The 12,420-nt window shown below is 36.6% G+C and overlaps 1 protein-coding gene across 1 annotated transcript; it reads left to right on the plus strand.

Annotated features, from left to right (window-relative positions):
- The first annotated feature begins 2,805 nt into the window (after positions 1 to 2,805).
- Positions 2,806 to 3,762, plus strand: LOC116900307 (olfactory receptor 8H1-like). The gene has a single exon (XM_032902064.1). It carries the CDS (start codon positions 2,806 to 2,808, stop codon positions 3,760 to 3,762), a length of 957 nt encoding a protein of 318 aa, XP_032757955.1.
- The last annotated feature ends 8,658 nt before the right edge of the window (positions 3,763 to 12,420 follow it).

Consider the following 12,420-nt stretch of genomic DNA (forward strand, 5'->3'; position numbering starts at 1 on the left):
AACTGAGAACAAGGTCCCCTGTAGAGGAGTTAGAGAAAAGATTGAAGGAGCTGAAGGGGTTTGCAGCCTTATAAGTAAGACAGAACCAACAAACCAGAGCTCCCAGGGACTAAACCACCATCCAAATAGTACACATGTACAGACCCATGACTCCAGATGCATATGTAGCAGAGGATGGCCTTGTTGACTATCAGTGGGAGGAGAAGAAATTGGTCTTGCCAAGGCTCAATACCCCAGAGTAGGGGAATGTCAGGGCAGGGAGGAGGGAAGGAGGCAGGTAGATGGGTGGGTCTTCTATGAACACCCTCATAGAAGAATGGAAAGAGGGGATGGGATAAGGAGTTTTTGGACAGGAAATTATGAAAGAAAATAAAGTTGGAAATGTTAATAAATAAAAAATATCCAATAAAAAAAGAAGCAGCTGACTGGAAGCTATAGTACCTTCTCACACTGAGGATCCTTCCATCTTTAGAAGATTCTACAGAAAGTTGGATTCTATTCACTACAAAGACTTAGGTTCTATTTTGTTTTGACATATGACATGTGGTACATGCCAGCATCCCTTGTTGTCCAAACCAAAAAAAGAGAGTCATTTCTACCTATTCAGAGATATTAATTTCCTTATAAATCAAGAAAAAGACTCATAAGAATCTTTCGTTTTGATTATACCTGTAATAATTTCTTTTTCAGAAAAATAGATATGTGACTATTTTAAAAAGTCATATTTACATGCTTTTATTCTTGCTAAAGAGCCCATGTGTCTTTATTGTGAATATATGAAATTAACTTTATTTCATCTAAGTGTAAGATTTTTATTATATTCCAACAGACTCCATCTTTATATTTTCATAGTATGTTTTTAAATAAAAACAAAGCTAACATTCACAGAAAAATGAAACAAATTATGTAGGTGTCATATTTTGTTAAAAAAAGATAAAATCCAACAAGAAAACAGAACCTCTGTCATCCTTGGGACACTGAAACAGGCTTATCAGTTTGAGAATGTTCAATGCACTTAGTGAGGATGGATACACACCCAGTACAAAATACATGAAACTGAAGTCTTTTTAAAGTATCCTCACACATCAGGCCATTGTACATAAAACTCTTATGGTAAAATAATTGATATAAAATATAATAGTTGTACAAATATGCAATTGATATTAAAATCTTCTCTTGTATACAAAATAATATGATTGAGAAAACTCATGTTTATGTTTTTTAAAAACCTCTTAAGTGGAGATTTCCTGTACTGACTAATGCCAAGTTCATTAGAGTCTACTGCTCTTATTGAATACATTTTACTCAGAAAAGACTCTCCATTTTCAATTTAAAATATTTCTCATGAAACATTTGCCATTCACCCTTAATACTGTCACTTGATAAAGGTGTAAAACGCACATGTATGTATGAATAATATGTTTTCTTTTCCAGATAAATAAGAAATTATCTAATATGGACATTTTAATAATTGTAACTATCTTCCATAAATATATACCATTTGCAGTTTTTAACTTTTTTATTTAAAGTGGGTTTAAGTGTAATAATGAAAATAACACTTTGAACATATTCATTGTTTGGCTTCTTGGGAAAACCCAAATGCTTTACTGACTTAGTCATTGAACTTTGGTTTTTGAAAGCAGGCCAGATAATATTTCTGGAAAATTGGTCCCTGAGAAAGTCCACTTATTGGTGACACCCATTTGTCCTTAGACAGTGGCAGAGATAAAAGTTCTGTAACTCTTCAGCTTACATCCATAGTAACTCTTTGACATGCTTTCAGATCATACCTGCTTAAGAAATTTTCAATTTTGTCAATACTCAAGAATAATTTCTAGGGTAACATGACTCTGAATTAAAAAAAATGATTGGACAAATATACAAAGGTATTGAAAGTACAATGTTTATGCTACAATACAGTAATATTTGTGTCTCTAATCATATTTCACATTTTAGTCATAAGAAAATTTAGGAATCAGCATAAATTTGGATATGTGATATTGAAAAATTCATTCATGTACTTTTATTTGTATTGTTTTCCATTTACAAGCTCTAACTCACAGTAAGTATTGCTAAAACTGGCAATTTGGATCTGTTTGACTTTACTTTAGAAAGAAGCAAATATTTAGCATTTGTTACTTAACTAAATAAATGTCATGATTTATGCAAACAACCACACAACATTGATTAAGAGTCTATGAGGGATGCATGCAATTTTAGAATATACTTTAGATTTCATTGACAGATAAATAATGCATACAATCCACAATAATGTTTATATGTCATCAAGGACCCTATTTAACTCTGTCAAAATTAAAATCTATTTGTACTTTTTATTGATATCAAAATTCAATGAACAAAAATATTCAGGTATTTTTCACTTCTAATTATTCATAATAGATAAGAAATTAGAATTAGATGAGTAGGTATATAGAGGACACAAATTCATATTCACTATCCTTGTAGCAAAACTATACAGAAAATCCCAAAGAGGCAGCATTCATTTTAACTCAGTCTGACAAGTTACTTGTCCTTTTTAGATTCTTTATTTAAAATGGATGTGTACCAGTAGTGCCTATACACAAATATCTGACACTAATTAATGTGTTATTAAAGAAAATCATTTATAAAAGTACTATGGTAATTAAAAATATGAATTATGCAACCTCTTAGGATACCCTAGCCAAATATGAGCTAACAAAAATAATAAAAATAGCAGCATGTACATTTACATAAAAATCCTTTTCATAGTTAATCAAGCTGAGTATCACCTTTGATTTCTCTTCAGTTTTAGGGTTGTTCACTATGAACGACTGGAATTACACAAAAGAGTCTGACTTCATCCTCATGGGGCTGACAGATTCCAAAGAGTTACAGCTAGTCCTCGCTGTGCTGTTTCTGCTGATATACCTGGTCACTGTGCTGGGAAACACAGGCATGATGCTGATCATCCGTCTAGATGCTCGGCTTCACACTCCAATGTATTTCTTCCTAACCCATCTGTCATTCCTTGACCTCTGTTACTCAACTGTCATCACACCTAAGACTTTACAGAATCTGCTGACTTCCAACAAAATCATTTCCTTTATTGGCTGTTTCACTCAAATGTATGGTTTTGTCCTCTTGGCTGCTGCTGAATGTTTCCTTCTTGCTTCAATGGCCTATGACAGATATGTGGCTATCTGCAACCCTTTACACTACCCAGTTATCATGTCCACAAGGTTCTGCAGTGCCCTTCTCACTGGTTCCTATATGATCGGAACTTTGGACTCCACTATTAATATACTTTGTATGAACACCTTATATTTCTGCAGACCCAAGGTTATCCATCATTTTTTTTGTGACACATCTCCAATTTTAATACTGTCTTGTAATGATACACATAACATTGAAATCATTATATTCATCTTTGCTGGTTCTACTCTAATGGTGTCTCTTATCACAATATCTGCATCCTATGTGTCCATTCTTTCTACTATTTTGAAGATCAATTCCACTTCAGGAAAGCACAAAGCCTTCTCCACTTGTGCCTCTCATCTCCTAGGAGTCACTGTGTTTTATGGTACTATGATTTTTACTTATTTGAAACCAAGTAATTCCTACTCCTTGGGAAAGGATCAAGTGGCTTCTGTTTTCTATACTATTGTGATCCCCATGCTGAACCCACTTATTTATAGTCTCAGAAACAAAGAAGTAAAAAATGCTGTTCATAGAGTTATCAAAATGCAGGAAAACTCAAGGCTTAAGTTCAGAGTGGCATAAAGTAATTAAGATATTCTTTTCTCTCTAACTGCACCAGAGAGCATGATTTCTGTCTTTGTGGAGTTTCTCTCATATAACACTACCTTGTACATAAATGGAAATGTGGTTCTAAAATTTCATATTTTGGAAATCAGGAAACACATTAATGATGGTATAAATAAATATGTGTTATTTATAGCCTGAAAATATAACTGACACAATAACAATATCTTCAGAATATATTCATATATTTTATAATATATGAAGTAATGACCTTTGCATGAAATGATTAATGATTCTCTGTTTACGCTTAATTTGTTTACATTTATAAAATAAATACAAATTCTAGGAGCATGTGATGGAAAAATACATTAAATATGCTCAAATATCAGCAAATATCAGCATAGTATACACAACGTTATTAATTATATTTAAGATTTAATTTTTAGTGCTTCATTCTCATTATGCCTTTTCTTTAAAAATATCTACTGTGTATTTTTTAATCAATTATTCATTTATGCACTCCAGATTTTATTCCCTTTCAGGTCTAACCCCTTGCTATTTCACATCACATACTTTATCACCCCTACCCCCCTTCTCCACAAGAACGTTCTATCACACCCACTAGACTAGACCTCCAAACTTCCTATGGCCTCCAGGCCTTGAGTGTTAGGTGCATCTTCTCTGATTGAACCGAGACCCAGGAGTCCTCTGCTGTATATGTGTTGAAGGGCTCATCTCAGCTGGTGCATGCTGCCTGGTTGGTGCTACAGTGTCTGAGAGATCTCAGGAGTCCAGGTTAATTGAGAATACTTGTCACCCTACATGGTTGCCTACCTCCACAGTTTCATCCAGCTATTCCCTAATTCAACCAGACGGGTCACCAGATTCTGTTCATTGGTTGAGTACACATATCTGCATCTGACTCTTTCAGCTGCTTGTTGGGTCATTTGGAGGGCATTCATGATAGGTCCCTTTTTGTGAATGTTCCATAGCCTCAGTAATTGTGTCAGGTCTTAGGGCTTCCCCTTGAGCTGGATCCCACTTTGGGTCTGTTGCTAGACCTTCTTTTCCTCAGACTCTTCTCCATTTCCATCCCTGCAGTTTTTTCAGACACAAACAGTTATGAGTCTGAGTTTTGACTATAGGATAGCAACCCCATTCTTCACTTGATGCCCTGTATTTCTGATGGAAGTAGGCTCTCTAAGTTCCCTATCCGCACTGAGATTTTAAGGAATAGGAACACTGTAACAATGACAGAGAATGTGCATGATATTCAAAATCAATGATGCTGGGAGCGTATCTATGTAAAACACATAGAACAAAATCATGTTTTTCCCTTTTTATTTCTTGGATACATTCTGCTTCATTTAAAGCTCTCATATTGCCATTCCATTCTGTAGAATGAAAGATTTCTGGGTACAAAAAAAAAATATCAGGCTTCTAATTTTATATTGTAAGTACACTGATATATTGTGGAAAATTCATTTTATTTAGATTTTTTAGTTTTGTTGAGTATAGGCTTTTGTTGTAAAAATTAGTGATTATTTTGAATTTCCTTAATTTCTGTTATTATGAACACCTTTTCATATCTGATTTTGTTAATTTGGATACTGACTCTGTGCCTTTGGTTAGTTTGGTGAGGATTTATTTATATTATTAATTTTCACAAAGGACCAGCTTTGGTTTTATTCATTGTTTGTATAATTCTATTTGTTTCTTATTGGTTGCTCTCTGGCCTGAGTGTGATGAGTTCCTGCTATCTACTCTTCATGAGTGTGTTTGTTTCTTTTTTGCTCTAGAGCAATCAAGTATGCAGAAATCTGTTTGTTCTTCTCTAGGCTTATTTTTTTTTACAATTTTTAAAAATTTTTTTATTATGTATTTCTTTACTTACATTTCAAAGGTTATTCCACTTCCCGGTTTCCTGCCCATAAGCCACCATTCCCCCCCTCCCTTTCCCCCATATGGGTATTCCTAATATACGTCCCCCTTTTTGCCCTCCCCCATATTCCCCTGCACTAGGGGTCCAACTTTGGCAAGACCAATGGCTTTCCCTTCCACTGGTGACCCAACAAGAATATTCTCTGCTACATATGCAGTTAGAGCCCTGGGTCAGTCCATGTATAGTCTTTTGGTAGTGGTTTAGTTCCAAGAAGCTCTGGTTGGTTGGCATTGTTATTTTTATGGGGTTGCAAGCTCATTCAACTCTTTCAATCCTTCCTCTAATTCCACCCAAGGGGTTCCTATTCTCAGTTTGGTGTTTTGCTGCTAGCATTGACCTCTATATTGGATGTGCTCTGGATATGTCTCTCAGGAGAGATTTATATTCAGTCCATTTCTGCATGCATTTTTTAGCTTCATCAATCTAATCTAGTTTTGGTGGATATATATATATATATATATATATATATATATATATATATATATATATGGACCACATATGTATCAGGCTCTGAATGGCCATTCATTGAGTCGCCACTCTAAACTTTGATTCCATATCCCCTCCTATGAATATTTCCCCCCTTACGGTGTGGGAACATCTGCATTTTGGTCTTCCTCCTTCTTGACCTTCCTGTGATCTGTGGCATGCATTTTGTGTAGTTCCAGTTCTTGGGCTAATATCCACTTATCAATGAGTGAATGCCAAGTGTGTTTTTCTGTGATTGAGTAACCTCACTCAGCATGATATTTTCTAGTTCATTCCATTTGCCTGTGAATTTAATGAAGTTATTGTTTTTGATAGCTGAGTAGTACTCCACTGTGTAGATTTACCACAGTTTTTTAATCCATTCCTCTGTTGAAGGGCATCTGGGTTCTTTCCAGCTTCTGGCTATTATAAAAAAGACTGCTATGAACATAGTGGAGCATGTGTCTTTGTTGTATATTGAAGCATCTTTGGGTACATGCCCAAGAGAGGTATAGCTGGGACCTCAGGTAGTGGAATGTCCAGTCTGAGGAACCGCCAGACTGATTTCTAGAGTAGTTGTAACAGTTTGCAATCTCACCAACATGGAGGAGTATTCCTCTTTCTCCACATCCTCACTAGCATCCGCTGTCACCTGAGTTTTTTATCTTAGCCATTCTGACTGGTGTGAGGTAGAATCTCAGGGTTGTTTTGATTTGGATTTCCCTTGTTGACTAAGGACGTTGAACATTTCTTTAGTTGCTTTTTGGCCATTCGATAATCCTCAGCTGAGAATGTTTTGTTTACCTCTGTACCCCATTTATTAATGGGGTGATTTTGCTCTCTGAAGTCTAAGTTCTTGAGTTCTTTGTATATTTTGGATATAAGCCCTCTTTCAGATGGAGGATTGGTAAAGATCTTTTTCTAATATGTTGGTTGCCGTATTTTCCTAATGATAATGTCTTTTGCTCTACAAAAGCTTTGTAATTTGTCGATTTTTGATCTTAGAGCATAACCCATTGGTATTTTGTTCAAGATATTTTCCCCAGTACCTATGTGTTCGAGACTCTTCCCCACTTTCTCTTTTATTTAGTTTGAGTGTATCTGACTTAATGCAGAGATCCTTGACCACTTGGACTTAAGCTTTGTACATGGTGATAAGAATGGATTGATTTGCATTCTTCTACATGCCGACCTCCAGTTGAACCAGCACCATTTGTTGAAAATATGCACTCATTGATAAGTGGACATTAGCCCAAATGCTCGAATTACTCTAGATGCACATAACACATGAAACTCAAGGATGACCAAAATTCGAATGCTTCACTCCTTTAAAAGGGGAACAAGAATACCCTTGGGAGGCAATAGGGAAGCAAAGTTTAGAACCGAGGTAGAAGGAGCATCCATTCAGAGCCTGTCCCACATGTGGCCCATACATATACAGCCACTAAACTAGATAAAATGGATGAAGCAAAGAAGTGCAGGCCAACAGGAACCAGATGTAGATCTCTCCTGAGAGACACAGTCAGAATACGGAAAATACATAGGCGAATGCCAGCAGCAAACCACTGATCTGAGAATGGGACCCCTGTTGAAGTAATCAGAGAAAGGACTGAAAGAGCTTGAAGGGGTTTGAGACCCCATATGAACAACAATGTCAACCAACCAGAGCTTCCAGGGAATAAGCCACTATCCAAAGACTATACATGGACTGACCCTGTGCTCCAACTGCCTAGGCAGCAATGAATAGCCTAGTAAGAGCACCAGTGGAAGGGGAAGCCCTTGGTCCTGCCAAGGCTGAACCCCAGTGAACCTGATTGTTGGGGGTAGGGCGGTAATGGGGGGAGGATGGGGAGGGGAACACCCATATAGAAGGGGAGTGGGAGGGGGGATGTTGGCCCAGAAACCGGGAAAGGGAATAATAATTGAAATGTAAATAAGAAATGCCCAAGTTAATAAAGATGGAGGAGAAAAAAATGGTATCTTTTTTCCATTGGATGGTTTTAGCTCCTTTGTCAAAGATCAAGTTGCTATAGGTGTGTGGGTTCATTTCTGGGTCTTCAATTCTGTTTCACTAATCTACCTGGCTGTCTCTGTACCAATACCATACAGTTTTTATGATAATTGCTCTGTAATGCTGCTTGCAGTCAGGGATGGTGGTTCCTCCAGAAGTTCTTTTATTGTTTAGTATAGTTTTCGCTATCCTGAGGTTTTTTTTTGTTTTTTGTTTTTGTTATTCCAAATGAATTTGAAATTGCTCTTTCTATCTCTGTAAAGAAATGAGTAGAGAATTTGATGGGGATTGCATTGAATCTACAGATTTCTTTTGGCAAAATGGCCATCTTTACTATATTAAACCTGCCAATCCACGAGCTTGGAAGATCTTTCCATCTTCTGAGATCTTCCTCAATTTCTTTCTTCAGAGATTTGAAGTTATTGTCATACAAATCTTTCACTTGCTTGGTTAAAGTCACACCAAGATATTTTATGTTATTTGGTACTATTGTGAGGAGTGTCATTTCCTTAATTTCTTTATCAGCGTGTTTATCCTTTGAGTAGAAGAAGGCTACTGATTTGTTTGAGTTAATTTTATACCCTTACAATTTGCTGAAGGTGTTTATCAGGTTAAGTAGTTCTTTGGTGGAACGTTTGGGGTCACTAAAGTACACGATTATATCATCTGCAAATAGTGATACTTTGATTTCTTCCCTTCCAATTTGTATCCCTTTGACCTCCTTTGGCCTTCTGATTGCCCTTGCTAGGACTTGAAGTAGTGTATTGAATAAGTAGGGAGATAGTGGCAGCCTCGTCTAGTCCCTGATTTTAGTGGGATTGCTTCAAGTTTTTTTTCATTTAGTTTGATGTTAGCTACTGGTTTGCTGTATATGCTTTTACTATGTTTAGGTATGGGCCTTGAATTCCTATTCTTTCCAGGACTTTTATCATGAAGGGGTGTTGAATTTTGTCAAATGCTTTCTCAGCATCTAATGAAATGGCCATGTGGTTCTTGTCTTTGAATTTGTTTATATAGTGCATTATATAGATGAATTTTCGTATATTAAACCATCCCTGAATCCCTGGGATGAAGCCTTCTTGATCATGATGAATGACCGTTTTTATGTTTTCTTGGATTCAGTTTGCAAAAAATTTACTGAGTATTTTTGCATCAATATTCATAAGGGAAATTGGTCTGCAGTTCTCTTTCTTTGTTGGGTCTTTGTGTTGTTTTGATATAAGAGTAATTGTGGATTCATAGAGGGAATTTGGTAGGGCTCCCTCGGTTTCAATTTTGTGTGGAAAAGTTTGGACAGTATTGGTATGAGGTCCTCTATGAATATCTGATAGAATTCTGCACTGAACTCATCTGGACCTGGGATGGAAGACTTTTAATAACTGCTTCTATTTTTAGGAGTTATGGGGTTGATTAGATGATTTATTTGTTCCTGTTTTAAGTTTCGTACCTAGCATCTGCCTAGAAAATTATCCATTTCCTTCAGATTTTCCAGTTTTGTTGAATATAGGCTTTCATAGTAGGATCTAGTGATTTTTTAAAATTTTCTCTGACTCTGTTGTTTTGTCTCCCTTTTCATTTCTGATTTTGTTAATTTGGACACACTCTCTGTGCCCTCTGGTTAGTATGGCTAAGGGTTTATCTATCTTGTTGATTTTCTCAAAGAACAAGCTTTTGATTCTGTTGATTCTTTGTATAGTCCTTTTTGTTTTACTTGGTTGATTTCAGCTCTGAGTTTGATTATTTTCTGCCTTCTACTCCTCTTGGGTTTATTTATTTCTTTTTCTTCTAGAGCTGTAAGGTATGCTGTCAAGCTGCTGATATATGCTATCTTCTGTTTCTTTTTGCAGGCACTCAGAGCTATGAATTTCCCTCTTAGTACTGCTTTCATTTTGTCCCATAAGTTTGGGAATGTTTTATCTTCATTTTCTTTAAATTCTAAGAAGTCTTTAATTTCTTTCTTTATTTCTTTGTTGACCAAGTTGTCATTGAGTAGAGCATTATTCAATTTCCATGTATATGTAGGCTTTCGGTCATTGTTGTTGTTATTGAATACAGTGTTAGTGAGTGGTGATCTGATAGGATGCATGGGATTATTTCTATCTTCCTGTATCTGTTGAGGCCTGTTTTGTGACCGATTATATGGTCAGTTTTGGAGAAGGTTCCATGAATTGCTGAGAAGAAGGTATATCCTTCTGTTTTAGGATGGAATGTTCTATAAATATCTGTTAAATCCAATTGTTTCATAACTTCTGTTAGTTTCTCTAGGTCTCTGTTTAATTTCTGTTTCCATGATCTGTCCAGTAATGAGAGTGGGGTGTTGAAATCTCCTATTATCGTGTGAGGTGCAATGTGTGCTTTAGTAAGGTTTCTTTTATGTATGTAGGTGCCCTTGTATTTGGATCATAGATATTTAGGACTGAGAGTTCATCTTGGTGGATTTTTCCTTTGATGAATATGAAGTGTCCTTCCTTATATGTTTTAATGACTCTTGGTTGAAAGTCAATTTTATTTGATATTAGAATGGCAACTACAGCTTCTTTCTTCGGGCCATTTGCTTGGAAAGTTGTTTTCCAGTTATTTACTCTGAGGTAGTGTTTTTCTTCATCTCTGATTTGGGTCCGCTTTAAGTATCTAGTCGGCTACTCTATGTATTTTATTGGGTAATTGAGTCCGTTGATGTTGAGAAATATTAAGGAATAGTGATTTTTGCTTCCTGTTATTTTTGTTCTTAGAAGTGGAATTATGTTTGTCTCTCTTTTGGTTTCACTACAAGGAAATTATATTTTTGCTTTCTGTATGGTATAGTTTCTCTCCTTGTGTTGGAGTTTTCCATCTATTATCCTTTGTAGGGCTGGATTTGTAGAAAGATTCTGCATAAATTTGGATTTGTCATGGAATACCTTGGTTTCTCCATCTATGTTAATTGAAAGTTTTGCTGGATACAGTATCTTGTGCTGACATTTGTGTTCTCTTAGGGTCTGTATGACATTTGTCCAGGATTTCTGGCTTTCACAGTCTCTGGTGAGAAATCTGGTGTAATTCTTATAGGTCTGCCTTTATATGTCACTTGTCATTTTTCCCTTACTGCTTTTAATATTCTTTCTTTGTTTTGTGCATTTGGTGTTTTAACTATCATGTGACAGGAGGAATTTCTCTTCTGGTCCAATCTATTTGGAATTTTGTAGGCTTCTTTTATGTTTATGGTTATTTCTTTCTTTCGGTTAGGGAAGTTTTCTTCTATAATTTTGTTGAATATATTTTCTGGCCCCTTAAGTTGGGAGTTTTCATTTTCTTCTATACTTATTATCCTTAGGTTTGATCTTCTCATTGTGTCCTGGATTTCCTGTATGTTTTGGGCTAGGAGCTTTTTGCATTTTACATTATCTTTGACCGTTGTGTTGATGTTTTCTTTGGCATCTTCTGCCCCTGAGATTCTCTCTTCTATTGTACTCGGTTGGTGATGCTTGCGTCTACAGCTCCTTGTCTCTTCCTCTGGTTTTCTATATCCAGGGTTGTCTTTCTCTGTGCTTTCTTTATTGTTTTTATTTCTGTTTTCAATTCCTTCACCTGTTTGGTTGTGTTTTCCTATAATTCTTTCAGTGATTTTTGTGTTTCCTCTCTAGAGGCTTCTACTTGTTTACTTGTGCTTTCCTGCACTTCTCTAAGGGAGTTCTTTATGTCTTTCTTAAAGTCCTCCATCATTATCAAAAAATGTGATTTCAAATCTACATCTGGCTTTTCTGGTGTTCTTGGATATCCAGTATTTTCTTTGGTGGGAGTACTGGGCCAAGTAGTCTTGAGGATGCCTAGTAGGCTTGGTTTCCACTTACCTCTAGCCATTGGGTTGTCTCTGGTGTTTGCTTTTCTTGATATTTCTGGGAGTGACTTGGCCCTGCTCTAGGCCTATGTGTCAGCACTCCTGTAGAACTGTTTTCCTGTTTTCTCTCAGCCTTTCCTGAGAACAGGTGCTCAGCTCTCAGCTGTGGAGGTGCTCCTGGAGACTGTCTTCCAGCTCTAGGCGTGGGCAGGAATCAAAGGGTCCTGCCCCTGATTGCTAATGTGTGTTCTTGCACCCCTTGGGCACAGTTGGCACTAAGTGATTCCCTCTTGGGTCTGAGCTCTGGGCAGATGTTATTCTCCTCTAACTTCTCAGGAATATCCACACTTCTGAGGGTCCAGCTCTCTCCACCAAGGGATTTGTGTGCAGGGAGCTGTTTGGCCAGATCTGTTCAGTCCTGGGAGCGGACCAGAATCCCAG

Source organism: Rattus rattus, chromosome 5 (assembly GCF_011064425.1).
Source record: "Rattus rattus isolate New Zealand chromosome 5, Rrattus_CSIRO_v1, whole genome shotgun sequence".
Classification (NCBI taxonomy): Eukaryota; Metazoa; Chordata; class Mammalia; order Rodentia; family Muridae; genus Rattus; species Rattus rattus.

What these genes read in the sequence shown, in the direction of transcription:
- LOC116900307 (XM_032902064.1), top strand. Translation starts at nt 2,806, where the DNA reads ATGAACGACTGGAATTACACAAAAGAGTCTGACTTCATCCTCATGGGG.